Source organism: Penicillium digitatum, chromosome 4, assembly GCF_016767815.1.
Source record: "Penicillium digitatum chromosome 4, complete sequence".
NCBI lineage: Eukaryota > Fungi > Ascomycota > Eurotiomycetes > Eurotiales > Aspergillaceae > Penicillium > Penicillium digitatum.
In genome coordinates this window covers 859253-873221 of record NC_089387.1, presented here as the reverse complement: position 1 = coordinate 873221, position 13969 = coordinate 859253, and the positions used below count along the sequence as shown (strand labels likewise).

At 48.1% G+C, this 13969-nt stretch overlaps 6 protein-coding genes across 6 annotated transcripts; 2 read left to right on the top strand and 4 right to left on the bottom strand.

Moving 5' to 3' along the window:
• Positions 1–191: 191 nt before the first annotated feature.
• On the bottom strand, positions 192–2683 carry Pdw03_0284 (E3 ubiquitin-protein ligase bre1; the record flags this gene model as incomplete). The annotated part of the gene is made up of 6 exons (XM_014681987.1): positions 192–365; positions 416–1486; positions 1542–2083; positions 2146–2197; positions 2267–2410; positions 2501–2683. 6 exons carry the CDS (start codon positions 2681–2683, stop codon positions 192–194), a joined length of 2166 nt encoding a protein of 721 aa, XP_014537473.1.
• A 336-nt stretch (positions 2684–3019) lies between these two features.
• Pdw03_0283 (Homeodomain-like) lies at positions 3020–4943 on the top strand (the record flags this gene model as incomplete). The annotated part of the gene is made up of 2 exons (XM_014681986.1): positions 3020–3047; positions 3106–4943. The coding sequence occupies 2 exons, from the start codon at positions 3020–3022 to the stop codon at positions 4941–4943; spliced, it is 1866 nt and encodes a 621-aa protein (XP_014537472.1).
• A 309-nt stretch (positions 4944–5252) lies between these two features.
• Pdw03_0282 (transmembrane protein 66) lies at positions 5253–6227 on the bottom strand (the record flags this gene model as incomplete). Its single annotated transcript, XM_014681985.1, has 1 exon — positions 5253–6227. One exon carries the CDS (start codon positions 6225–6227, stop codon positions 5253–5255), a length of 975 nt encoding a protein of 324 aa, XP_014537471.1.
• A 1110-nt stretch (positions 6228–7337) lies between these two features.
• On the bottom strand, positions 7338–8315 carry Pdw03_0281 (Base excision DNA repair protein; the record flags this gene model as incomplete). The annotated part of the gene is made up of 1 exon (XM_014681984.2): positions 7338–8315. The coding sequence occupies one exon, from the start codon at positions 8313–8315 to the stop codon at positions 7338–7340; it is 978 nt and encodes a 325-aa protein (XP_014537470.2).
• Positions 8316–8591: 276 nt separating this feature from the next.
• Positions 8592–10319, top strand: Pdw03_0280 (DNA-repair protein, UmuC-like, N-terminal; the record flags this gene model as incomplete). Its single annotated transcript, XM_014681983.1, has 1 exon — positions 8592–10319. One exon carries the CDS (start codon positions 8592–8594, stop codon positions 10317–10319), a length of 1728 nt encoding a protein of 575 aa, XP_014537469.1.
• A 1156-nt stretch (positions 10320–11475) lies between these two features.
• Pdw03_0279 (nucleoside-diphosphate-sugar epimerase GsfE) lies at positions 11476–12813 on the bottom strand (the record flags this gene model as incomplete). Its single annotated transcript, XM_014681982.1, has 4 exons — positions 11476–12062; positions 12122–12311; positions 12361–12643; positions 12716–12813. 4 exons carry the CDS (start codon positions 12811–12813, stop codon positions 11476–11478), a joined length of 1158 nt encoding a protein of 385 aa, XP_014537468.1.
• Between the last annotated feature and the right edge of the window lie 1156 nt (positions 12814–13969).

Genomic DNA, 13969 nt, shown 5'->3' with positions numbered 1-13969 from the left:
AGAAAATAAAAACATGCCCCGACTTAGGGCTAAGCGTGCATAACTCGTCAAACGCCGGCCCAAACCAGACCTGCTAAACCACACAATAAACACCACACCATGAACCTGTCCGGATGTGACACTAAAAAGAGATAGACGTAAAGAGGAAAAGCATCGAAAGGAAGATATAATACAGGATATTTGAAGGTCGATCAGAGGGTGATATGCATGTGGTCGTTGCTTCCGAAGGATTTGCCGCAGTTGGGGCATTTGCGGGAGCGAGACGTGAGACGTTCTTCGACGCAATCTTTGCAGAATACATGGCCACAAGTTTTGATCGCCGTATTTTTGAAATTGCGACGACATACCGTGCACAGTGCAAGTGTCTAAAAGGTATTAACGTAAGTTCATTAAAAAATTTTTGGATTCAACATACCCGCAGCATCTCATATTCCGAGGACGAGTTGCCAAGGCTCTTGTTCTTCCAGTTGTCCAGACTCTTCTTCGTATCAGAAAGTGCCTGTTTCAAGCCGGCGACCTCTGTCTCGGCTTGCCGCAAAGCAGAAGTTGTGCTTCCCAGGGTCGAGTCCTTGGAAACGGAAAGCCCCTTGAGCTCGGCAACCTGATTTTTCAAGCCTTCCATGAGTATGTTGCTCTCGGTTAACTGCTGCTGAGTGGCACGATGCTTGCTCAGGGCTGCATTCAGTGCCTCTTTGGTCTCACTGGCTTGCTTATCCATGTTGGATAACAACGACCGGGTGGTTGCTTCAGACTCCTTCAACTGGGACACAATATCTGACGTCTTGGAGCTTTGCATTCTGAGCGTTCGGACTTCGACATCACGTGCTTCTTTGCTTTTCATTGCTGCAAAAAACTTTTGATCTGCTTTAGACTTCTCTGCCGTGAGCCGTGCGACCCTCTCTTCCATGGCCTCGAAGTCAGTGACTTTTTGCGATGCGAGAGTAGCAAACTTCGTATAGGCCGTCTGCATCGATGTCAACTCAGTGTTGAGCATGGCATACTGGCGTTCCAAGATGGTGTACTTGGCGCGAAGCTCCTCCAGCGGCATGTCATTGATGTTATCGTCGGATTTGGAGCCCTCAATCTGCAGTCGCAATCTTTGACTTTCCGACTCTAAGGCTGCGATTCTAGCTTCTCTGGCATCTGCCAGTTCTTGCAATTTCAGGCTAGAGGTTTTCTTCTGATCTTGCGCGGCCTTTCGCATCTGCTGGTCGGCCAGAAGTTCATCGCGGGCATTCCGTATCCGGGCGAGGTCTGTTTCAGCTCTCATCAACTGAGCTTCTTTCTCGGCAATCGTACGTTTTGTTTCATCCTCCAACTGGATCTTGTAGGCGGTTCTTTCCGAGCGGTATTTCTCTGCTTCCTCGCGAAGTTGAACATTTGTCGCTTCCAGGTGGTTGATTCGCTTAACTACATCATCGTATTGTGATCGAAGGTGTTTAAACAAATCTGTGTGGGCATAATCGTCATCGGTGAATTTTGAAGACTGGAATCCCGATGTGAGCGACAAAACGATGATGTAACAACTGGGTGAGGCCAACCTTGACTTTGATATCGGTAATTTGGCCTAGCAGGCTCGCATTCTCGGCTTCCAGTTTCCGGACTTGCTCCTTTTGTTTCTCTGAAATTGCAGTGAGCTTGTTATTGGCTTCTTCCAACTCAGCGTTGCGGTCTCCGTTGGAGGTTCCCCCATTTGTCGGGGACGATTCTTCGCCCTTTGATTGTGCCGTTTCCCCAGGTCGTTGAATGCCCATCGACTGCTGCTTTTCCAATTTTGCAACCGTAAGACTCTTAGCACGATCGAGTTTCTTTTCAGCTACCAAATATCGCAGGGAGGCTTCTTCTAAGCTTTCCTCCAACTGTTGTTTTTCGGCTAGTGTTTTCTCAAGCTCGGCGATCGTTACTTTTTCCTCGGCCAACTTCTTGGCAAGGCGAGTCTGTACCTCAGAAACCTCAGCAGGCGCATCTTTAGACCTGGACTGGACTTGGGAAATTATTGCGCGAATATCCTCCGATCGCGATTTCAGATGCGTCTCAAACTCTTCAACGTTTTCAAACTGTAAGGAGCTTTTAAAAACAATTTCTGCAAATATTGTTAATATTGAGATGGTGGGTGGTAGGTGGGGCTAGAACGATGAAACTGACCTTGGCCTTCTGCCTCAGATGATCCGAACAGTAATTTCACTTCATCAATCAACTTTTCAGAAATTAGTCCCTGCACCCAAATTGCTATCAAGTAGGTCAATTTAGAGAACGGAAAACGCACCTGTTTGAACCACAAATCAATAATTCGGAGGTGATCATTGTGAAACGTGGCAGCCTTTGACATCTGACTCAAACGTGATTCCAGTGACGATTTCTCCCGCTTGTACTCTTGCATCTGGCGCAAAATCGCTTCTTTTTGAAACCGCTGCCGCAAAAGGTCCTGGTCAGCATTTTGTCCAATAGGAGATCAAAAGCCGACCCCCACATTGTGGATTAAATCCAAAAACGAACTTACTTCCAGATCATCTTTCCATGGCATGTCAGCATCAGGATGAGGCTTGCTACCTCCGTTGAGAGTGGTAGCCTGTTTCTTCAACGGCGGAGCCAAGTCATTGTTGTCCGCGGCAGGCCTCTTCCGGTCTTCCATCTTGACAATACCGGGCTCTAAAGACGCGACGGGGGGTTCGACGGCCGGCATCAGTGGCTAGACTGGCATGGGAGGACTGATATCACCACCGGACCGTCCGTCAGTCAGCCAGACGCAGATCTCAACACTGTGTCCAATCCTGTCGAAGGAAAGTCCGGTAGAAGAAGAAATAGCCAGTAAAAGAAAGCGAAAGAAGTGGAAGTGAAGAAAGGGAAGGCGGGCAGAGGATAGAAGGGGTGGGATGGCAGAGATCGAGGAGTTGAAGACAGGAGGATTTTCAACGAGGTTTAGCGTCCGCTAGTGTCCTCACGTGATTGTCACCCACTTCCCCGGCCTGGAACTTTTTTACGATCTTCATCTATCCACACCTAACAGCGATGGGCAGTCATGAAGTCCTTTTCCAGTTCTGCAATCAGTGAGTGTTATCTGGATGAAATTTAATACTAAAAAATCTCTGACTCTATGTTTGTCAGATAAAACCGGCAAGAAATTCGCACCGAAGGCACCAATCCGTCGTGCGCCCACCGCCGCGCCCGCGAGACGATCTAGTGCTGCTCAAAAGTCGCCAGCCGAGCCTTTGCAGGACGACAAAGTCAAAGATGTATCTGACTCTGCTCTGACGCCTTCTGTGCCTGCAGGCCTGGAACCACAGGCCGTCACAGAGGCCTCACCTGCGTCAGTTGCTGCGCCTACGACGGAACAAACACCCAATCCTTTGAATGTTGCAGTTACTCCCCCGATTGTCAATCCTACCACGGCACCTATTCCTCTCAATGCTCCCAGCGCTACATCGATCGTTGAACTCACCGCTACACCCATTGCCAAGCCGACTCCGATCCCCAGGCCCGATGCCATCTCAAAGCCAACTTCAATCCCAAAGCCGGCTGCGATTCCTATCCCACAGAAACACAAAGCCTTGGCCTCTATCTCGCAACCCACACCTGTCTTGATCGCTCCGCCTACACCTCCTTCTACTCAACCCACACCACCTCCTGCCAACGTCCCGACTAGCGGGGCTCAACCTCTATCCTCTGAGGATCATGGACCAGAGACAGCTCTTTTAGAATACGCCAGGATTGAAACAGCGCGGGCCGCAGAAAACCTTGTCGATTCAAATGAAGGTCTGTCGCAATCCCAACCTGAAATTGAACAAACTGCCCCAATCGAGGGTCGACCAACAAAGCGCGCTCGAACTTTATCAACTACAGCTACTCCAGTTCCGGCTCGAAAGAAGTCCGTATCCGTAGCAGCAAGCCGTCAAGGGTCCCAGTCAATTGTGCCTACTATCGAGGATTCAAGCGCAACGCCCGGTGGATCCAACCTTTCCACTCCGGATCCAACAAAGCCAAAAAAACGAAAGTACTCAAAGGCCGGTACCTCTGATCCTGAAGGTAAAGAGAAACAAAAGCGCACGCGCAAGAAGCGCGAACCCACCCCGGAAGGCGCCGAGACAGTTGAAATTTTGCCGAATGTTGTGAAAATGTCCGAGCTGTGCAAAGATCTCCGAACTGGAAAGAAGTCCAAGCGCGAGACAGAGCTACGCAAGATTGATCAGGCTGAAGAAGAACGGAAGAAGCAGGGTGGAACCCCTGGTCCAGGGACAGGAACGCCCGTCAAGCAAACCGAGCTTGAACAGGAGAAATCCGAAAAACCGATTGATTGGAAACCCCAAAGCGGTCCCCTTATGCGAATCGTTAACGGTGAGATCGTGCTGGACAATGCGTCCTTGCAGGTTGATCGTCACGCAGATGCCGCCCGAGCCGCTGGCGACCTCGAAGATGTGGTGGAAAACTCGTTTACTCGGAAGATCAATCAGGCCTCGTACGGTAAGCGTACAAAGACTGAAACATGGGATGAAGAGATGACAGACCTGTTTTATCGCGGGCTCCGCATGTTCGGCACCGATTTTATGGTCATCAGCAAAATGTTCCCGGGCCGGTCTCGTCGTCAGATCAAGTTGAAGTTCAATAATGAAGAGCGCCGTGATCCGCAACGTATCAAGGACACCCTGATGGGTCCATCTGAGACCATCGACATTGCAACCTACTCAGAGATGACGAACACTGTCTACGATGATCCCAAGCTTGTTCAGCAAGAACTTGACGATGAGAAGAAGCGGATCGAGGACCAACATGCGAAGGAGAAGGAGATGCAAGAGGATTTACTGCGCAACCCGACTGGCGATGATGCCAAGGATGCCAAGAACGACAAAACGGTTATCAAGAAGTCGCGCAAGAAGGCGGGTGTGAAGAGCCAGGGAGGTGGAACAGAGGAGATTCTGGGATCGATCGATGACTTTCCCATGGCTTAAGTCGGGAGTTTAATGGATATCTTATGAAGAGAAGTTTATAGGTTACGGCGTTCCAAATGGGGGAATACAGGATACACATCGATCAAACCAGGAGTTTTCGGGGTATTCGACTAGCTAATTGATTTGTGACTTCGTTACATTTCTACCATTGTAGATGTACCAGTTTCATAATGGCCGTAAGAGATTACAGGTATCGTTTAACGACCTGCCACCTCATTTGTCTTCCTCGGGGATTTTTTGACTGTTTTTTGAAATCTCTTTTTCCTGAAGTCGCTAGCAAATGACAGGCGAAGTAACACAACCATAGGATCACCTACGCCTCGTCGACCCGAAACCAGTACTGGCAGCCGTAGACGAAAACTGCGGCGGCGAGTGCGAGCGCGAGCTGCCTTCCCCCGGGTCATATCCACCATATCTCCCCATTGGCATTCCGCCGCGCGATCCACTATCAGCCCGTCTCCCCATGTGATAACCAGCCGCAGCACCGCCTAGCATACCAGTCCAGAAACCCGGCGTCCACCCCTGCTGGCGAGCAGCATTTTTGTAAGGATCAAAGTTGCTATACGGAGGCGGAGGACCATTTCCACCATCACCTCCACCACCACCACCACCACCACCACCACCTCCTCCTCCCCAGAACCCACCCCACCCCGGTGCCGGGCCTGCACCCCTACCTCGCCGATTCCCCCGCCCGAAACATTGCGCTAGCATAGGCCAGAGGATCATAAAGAAAACGGCAGCAATGAACCCAAAGAAAATCAAATCTCCAAGCACAACCATGATCTTTTGAAACCCGTTCCCGGACCGGTTCATGTTTGACCAATCCCACTCCGCATCACCACCTCTCTTCCCAAACCTCTTCTCCCCAGCCTCGGTCAAGAGCAGCCGATACTCAACACCACAACTCCCCTTCAACACCCACGTGTCATCGGCATTCCGGTATCCCTCGCAGATGACATCTGTTGCGCCGAGCTTGAACTCTGTCGGCAGGTCTGCGGTGCATGTCCACTGCACGTCTTCGATGTCGTAGTCATAGCCTTGGTTTGTGCAGCGCATTACTTCGGGTTGATATAGTTTGCACGTTTGTTTTGATGGGCCTGCGCAGCTAAGTTGGGGGATTGGCGAGACGCGCCGTGAGTTGGTCATGCGGTGGGCGCGGAGTGTTAGGGTTTGAACGTTTGATAGTAGGATTGCGTCTTTGCCTGGCGGTTTGGGGTTTGAGATGCATGTTGCTGGTGAGATGAGGAGTAGGGCTGTGATTGCTAGCTTGGGGAGAGTGTGCATGGTTGAATGGTTAAGAGCTGGACAGCTCTCGGGCTTGCGGTCTATTGTCTACTGTGTCTGAAAATTTTTTTCGAGGTTGATCGGAGGCAGTGGTTAGTGGCGAGCAGGACGTGAGTGATTAGGCTCCATTTCTGTGAGTCAACAAGTGGCGGTTTTCTTAAGGCTTTCGTGTCCTTTGAACTTGCTAGAACTTGGTGGAGAACAACTTCGAAAACCACCATGGAATAATCTAGCCCTGTTTGCTCTGTTTGCATGACCTATTCACCCCTACCAACGTAGGACTCAGCTTTCCTTTCTGATTCGCAATTATCTTCAAAGTAAATCATGATTGAATAGTATCATATTGCAAACGTAGTTCTAGCTCCAAGGAGCCTCGCCATGACCTTATCAGGACTACTAGTTAGACTATCTTCTGATATCACAAATCAGCGTAGGTTGCCCAAAGCGAACCACGTATACCAACGTAAAGTAAAAAAAACCATGGAAAAGATTTTTCTGTTCATTCTTATAACTTTTTCTAATGGTTGCTATGGATAGTTACCTAGAGAACGCTTGAATTGGAAAGTCGTTGATTTACTCTGCTGTGTTTATCAACTCAGCCTCCACTAAACTTCTGTAGAGCCCCGGGCCTACGGCCGGTCGTGGGGCCCAGCTGGAGCCCGATCTTTAATAGATGGTTTGAACTTGCCAGTTTCCAAAGTTTTTCCATTCCATTGATACACTTGAATCACTGAAGGCTTTCAATGCACGCCAAAAAACATTTTCACCGACTTACTCGAACATTATTCAACTTCAAGGGGATGTAATAACTACTATTAGCCGTCGGTTTAGTTACATCTTCTTCAGTCGTAATGAAATCGTGCACGCTGCAGGTAATGAGTAAGCACTCACTCAGCATGCAATACACCGACGTGTGGAAAGGTTGTGTCTGGTTTTGTATGGAATGCGATAGTAACAGTAAACATTAGTTTTCAACACTTTAGTTATAACCCCATTTAGCAATTAATCTTTGAACAGAAAAAAAAATGACGCCGACGAAAATAATCGACCTGAAAAACGCCAGCAATTGTTTTGAATCTCATGCCACCGGGCAAGTTAGATGACTCGAGGCTAATGGTCTTTTGTTGGAGCCAACTCGCGCAACGCCTTCCGAAGATCACAGCTTCCCTTTAGCTTTCCTCCAGCCTTGCATTCTGGACACTCCCGTCCGTGTGTAATGAACAACAGATGCAGGGAATACTTGAACTCGTCGGGAATCTTAGTTTCAAGGTGTGCACGAGCTTGCTCTGGCGTTGCATGTAACGGCCTCCATCCAAGAAAACCGGTGATGCGATAGATATGTGTATCCACCACAAACCTCTGTCTGTTCAAGGTCAAAGCAAGCACACAGCTGGCGGTCTTAGGGCCAACTCCATTGTAACTAAGGAATTCCTCCATGACTTGTTCATCGTCGAGTGGCCAGAGATGGTTTAAGGTATAGGCGTCATGTCTAGCTTTCACTTGGCGCAGGATGGACATGATAAATTTGGCCTTTCTTATATGGAGGCCACCACAGGAGAGCACGTTTTGAAGCTTGGTCTCGCCGCCCTTGCTGATAGCGTTGTAGTCGGTCCATGAACCGTATTCGCCGATCATGCTTTGGACCTGTCGAATTGCATTCCGCTCATTGGTGGCCTGGCAAAGTATGGCGTAGACAAGCCCATCCAGTGGATCCGGAAAAACAGTCGGACGATCGAGCCCGTCTGCATTCATGGCATCCGTGGCATTAGGGTCGCGTTCTCCATGAGACGCTGTCAGGATGCGATGTGCCTCCTGGCACTCCTGCGGAGATGGACGTTGAAAATTGGGAAAGGGGGAGCTCGTCGCAAATTTTTTGTAATTATCAAACTTTTTTTCAGGTCGTATCTTGACTATCGGGGCAAGAGTCTCAGTTTTCGCAACATGTTGAGCAAGATTCTCGGTTTTCGTGCTGTGTTGGGCTGAGAGCCTTGAACTCCGGGTACGTGGTTTCTGCACCTTCATGACAGGGGCCATCGATGCTTCGATTGTGTTGGTGCTGAAAAGTAATTTTTTGCGAAGAGAAAACATACTCTCAATCTACGGCTCTCTTCTAGTTTTTAAGGATCTCAACCGAAAATTTGGGAATCCGATCGGGTGGCGCAATCACCTATGATGTCAGAGAGATCGAGATCGAACCGATTTCCGAGTTGATGTTTGAGATTCCTCGCCAATTAGGCTCATTTCCCCAAGAAAAAAAATTATAATCAATTTCCAGGCGACTTTCCGAAATTCGGATCCTCATCTACGTGCTTTCACTTGGTGAGATGCGAATTATCTTTACAAGTCAGTAGTCAGTGATAAGCCATGGAAGACGATCACATCACCTCTCATTTCACTCGACGCGACCTATCACTCTTGGCCCAATCTTCTCCCAAATCTGCCCTGCGTGTGATTACCCTGATTGACTATGACTGCTTTTACGCCCAATGCGAGAGTGTGCGACTTGGAATCTCTTCGGATGTGCCTTTGGGTGTACAGCAATGGGAGGCCATTATCGCGTTGAACTATCCAGCCAGGGCAAATGGCCTCGCTCGTGGCATTTCTGTTGAAGAGGCTAGGGTGAAATGTCCAAATCTCATCCTACAGCATGTTCCAACGTGGAGGGAGGGATGTGCTTCCTGGGCATATAGACCTGTTTCGACAATCATGCCGGGGACTGATAAGGCAGCCCTTGGCCCGTACCGCCTCGAGTCACGAAAGGGCCTTGAGCTGATCAAAAGCACATTGCCGCATTCTCCCCCACAAAAGATCGAAAAGGCTAGTGTGGATGAGATGTACCTTGACCTCTCCGCGCAGGTTCATAGCATCTTGCTACAAAGATATCCCGCCTTGCTGGATGTGGAATCGTCATCAAAGGACGAGATGCTACCTCTTCCTAGGACGTCTGTGCTCAATTGGCACGCAGATGCTGTTTTTGGAGCAGATGCAGAGGACGACCATTTTGACTGGGACGACATAGCGCTAAATATAGGTTCGGAGATTGTGGACAATATAAGACGGGAGATCTTTAAGCACATGAGATACACTTGTTCAGCTGGCATTGCCCGGAACAAGATGCTTGCAAAATTAGCAAGCGGATACAACAAGCCAAATCACCAGACAGTCATCTTGCGACGAGGAACTCGTGAATTTCTTTCTACGCATAAGTTCACCAAGATTCGCGGATTGGGAGGCCTTTTGGGGACGCAAATCAGCGAAAAGTTCAACACGAAAATGGTATCCGAGCTCCTGGCAATACCTCTATCGCAGATGAAAGAGGAAATGGGGCTGGAGGTTGGAGCTTGGGTTTTCAACGTCATACGTGGCGAGGAACAAAGCGAGGTCAATCCTCGAATGCACGTCCAATCGATGCTTTCTGCCAAAACCTTTGTGCCCAAAATTGTTTCTATTGATCAGGCTGCGAAATGGCTCCGAATCTTTGTTGCAGATCTCCTGGGTCGTCTGGACGAGCTGGGCTCTGAGAACCATCGAATCAGTCCAACCATAATCACCTTAAATCACCACATAGAAGGCCGTTTTGGGCCTACTCGCTCCAAGCAGACCTCAGTACCCAGTTCAACGTTGATTACCGAGAAAATGTTGTTCAACCTGGCCCTTGGTCTCCTTACCCAGATCGTTGCCGAAGAGAAAAGTTGGCCTTGCAGAAGCATATCTCTACGCATTGCCGGGTTTCAGAGCGCTCCAAAATCCAATACTCTCATTTCATCATATTTCATGACAAATGACCAATTCACCTCGCTGGGCTTGTCCAAAACATCCAAAGAAGACTCTCGGAAACAGCAAACCGTGGAAAGTCTGCCCAGGGTATATGAAGGCGACCAAATTTCGTCAGGGGAAAGTGAATCACTGTTTGAAGCTGAATCGTCCAGTTCTTCCTTGATGGACAGCGAATCCCATTCCCCGCATGGATCGGAACTAGCCCTCTATTCATGCCCCCATTGCAACAGTTCTATCCCCGCAGCCGAGGTACTTGAGCATCTGGATTGGCATGTGGCACTTGAACTCTCTAACGTTGATGAGTCTCGAGGATGAATCACGAATTGTGATCGCACAACTGTACCCCTATGGCACAGGGAAATGTGGCTTCTTTAATGCACAATGTAAGCCCAACATATATTATCATCGTTCTTTCCCAGAGAAAGGGAAATGGTGTAGTCTATTAATAGTGAAGATGATTGCTACGTATCAGAGCTCCTAGATCAGTAGTTCGAGAAGTGAAGAAAACAACGTAGGTATAATATGCCCATCGAAGTCATGATGCAAGTAGTGGGGGAAGCAGGATAGAACTCCGATTTGTTCTGCACATGACAATTACCGATGATGTAATTAGCAATCGAGTATTGATAGACTGTTTGTCAGTGTTTTAATAGGCGATGTTAGGTGAGAAAACACAAAACAATTCGGTGCGTTCTTTTTAAATTTACGCTGAGCAAAAATTACGTTGAACCACCCGAACTATAATTTGAGCATCTGAAAAGCTTAGTGGCTCCGAACACGATGCTCTGGCACCGTAAAAAGATTTCGGTGGCCGAGGTAGGGATTCGGCGATGGGGGGGGGCGAGAAACGATACCATATCTTCAAGTAGTTGGCACTTTGAGAGCATGCAGTTCTAGTTGGTTGGCGCAAATTAAAAGTCCTGATCGATCGCATCGAATGACATCGATGATATTCCATGACACATCGTCAAGCTGCGTTCTTCATTGTCCCGATTGCTACACCGCGGTTTGTTCTGTTTGCACCTTTTCTAGGCAACCATGGGTGGATTAAGCCAAGCCTTGCCAAGTGGGGCATCTTTGACTCATATGTGACCCGCTTGACTCCCACTAGTAGGAGTAAGAAATTCGACTACGGAGTATGGGGGGGACTAATTTATCATCTATTGGAAAAAATGAAATCAGATTAAAATCTGGTTTAACGAAGTACCAACGCAGGAAATTACCCGCAGCTGGGAAAAAAAAAACCTAGTATGCCAGTGATCCTACTTTCGTTTGAGAACCTTCCAACACCCCAAGCCATTGCTGCTTTCTATCCGCGTACCCCTACAAATTGAAATAAAGAGGACACAGAAATACTCGCATTCAAGAGGTCTCTAAGATTCTAGCCTTGAAAACTATCTTCGTGTCACCTAGCGCTTTCCAAAAGTAGGGACGTAAAGCCAACTCCTCCTTGGTCACTTCGGCGGAAACGCTATTGGAACTGGTGGGATTTGGGCAAAATACCAGCATTCTCGTATGATCGGAATGTGCGGTAATACGCTTCGTAGGTGTTGTCAATACGATTCCAGCCAAACTTTCTTGCTTTGTGAACAGTGCTCATGAAGGGGGCCGTTAGTTTTCCCGATGGGTTGAGGCCCCAGTCAAGCAGGGCGAATGACTCAGGCTGGAAGCATTCGACACTGCCACCATATTTGGCCACAATCGTTTCCCAAACCCCCTTTTTGTCGCTCGCCCATTCTACCAGGTTGATAGTGGGCCCATCGTTTTCTCCTTCAAGCGTGGAGGGTGGTTGGGGAGCCTCGACTTTGAAGTACTTTGCGAGATGAGCCCAAAGGAATTTGAACACGATGACATCGCCGTTGGTGTGGTTAAATGCTTCGTCCTGGCAGTTGTCATGAGTGGAAGCCCAGACGGTGAGATCGGCTATGCTAGGAGAGTAGCACTGATCTTCAGTTCGATGATAGTTTCGTAGGTTGCCGGGCCATTTCGGGCTCTCTCCAAGCTCACGACAGATGAGGAAATACTGCGCCAACGAGATAGCCTCGTTCATCCCATTGACTGAAAAATTGAATTGTCAGCATCGTAGCTTGCCTCTAATCAGCTGAAGATAGACTTACATTGAGGTGTGAACCCAATGATTCCCATTGGGCGGATGATGTTGTAATGCCAGGTGTTGCGGCGCTTTTGCATCCGGAAGAGATCATCCTCCTGCTCGTAGTAGAAGATAGATCCGGAGCCCGGGCCTTCATATCGTGGAGTTTCCTCGTAAAAAGGCGTCGAGAATTCCCGGAATTGCATTCCATAATGCTTTGATGAGTTAGACAAGGAGGTTGGCAAGTTAGATTTGAACACTCACCTTCCCCCCAGTCTGGAGGCAAATCCTCTTCAGATTCGGGCAAGCCGTGTCAACGGCCTCTAGAAAGTTCCGGAACAGGGGACAATTTTTCTCGGCGAGTTTGTTGAAGTCATTATTATGAACGTATGACGTGAAGTAGGCGTGCGTTACATCTTTGCAGATGACTTTAATCTTGGACTTGATGATTTCTGGATCATCCAGGAAATCAAGAGCAATGAATTCGATGCGTGGGTCAATCCAGTAGGTTGCGGGAGGCTTGCGTGAAGTGATGATGATTTTCGACCTGGAAACTTTAGCATCCTTTTCTCATGCGGTGATTAATGAAAAGGAAGGGGTGGGAAATTGTTTGACTAACCACTCGGATTCAGGTGTTCGAATGAGATGTTCAATAATGGCATGGCCACTAATGCCGTTTGCGCCTGTGACAAATGCCACTTTGCCAGATGAATCCATTTTGTTGTTGTTCTTCGTGGTTTGCTTGAGCTGAGAGTATAGCCTCTCAATTTCCGAGAAAGGGGTCTCCTTTTTATATCTCTTATTTTTGGCAAACCTTGGCAGATTCTGGCAGAACATGGCAGACCTCGGTAGACCTTGGTACGATAGATCTCATCGCTAAAAAGCAAACAAAACAAACAGTGGAGTCGAGATCGGGATCGGATGACGTCGTTTGAACTTGACCGGAAACAAACTTCCGAGGATCTGCAAAGGCCCGGGAGGGCCCAGACTTATCAGGCGTCGAAAACTCACTATGCCGTCCATGAGATACATTTCGGTTGGGAAACATGGCCAATTAAAAAGACTGAACAATTTTCGAAGGGTAGGGAGCCATGGAAACCTACGGGTTAGTTCGTTCCGGCATTTAAAGCAAGGCAATCGAGGGCAATGCAGCTAGGTTCAGTGTTTTCTGATACATCACCGGTGTGTACACAATTTGTGTACTTGCAATGCTGGGCACTGATGCAGTCAAGAAAATTCTCCCGAGCCCCTCTCACTTGAATTATCATGCCTCCCTAGAGGGAATCGTGCTAGACTTTGGTTCGACGAAAGTGTGGCCTTGCAGACACTTTCGTTTCCAACCTAGCTGCCTAAATAATATCCCATTGCATCACATCGCAGTAGACACATTGTCATAAATACAACAAACGAGGTAGACGAGACAGAAGATAGTTTGCTTTCATCGAGTTTGAACAAACTTCGAGGCCAAGAAAAGACCTCATCTTCTTCAGTCACAAACATTCAATTACTCATCTTCGGTACTACGACGAGCTTTTTTCAACAAGAACGATGTTCAAGCATTGGGGAACAAGAAATCACATTTGGACGTCTATTACGCGGCTATCTTGAATATTTTAGGCAGAGCCAGCAATACGAGAGATTGTAGTCCTAGACTGATGATCGATATAAAGAACGTAATAAAAAAACTGCATTTGTTTAATCTATCTCAAAGGCTATTTGATGATACAGCGACAGACGAGCGGGGTCAAGCGAAATGCCAACGAATTCTCCAATAAGCCGCCAACAGAGAACATCGGACCCAATGAAACCAAAAATGGCAAAAAAGAGACCAGACTCATTGGTGGCTTACTCAAAACCCAAGCTGGTATCTTGA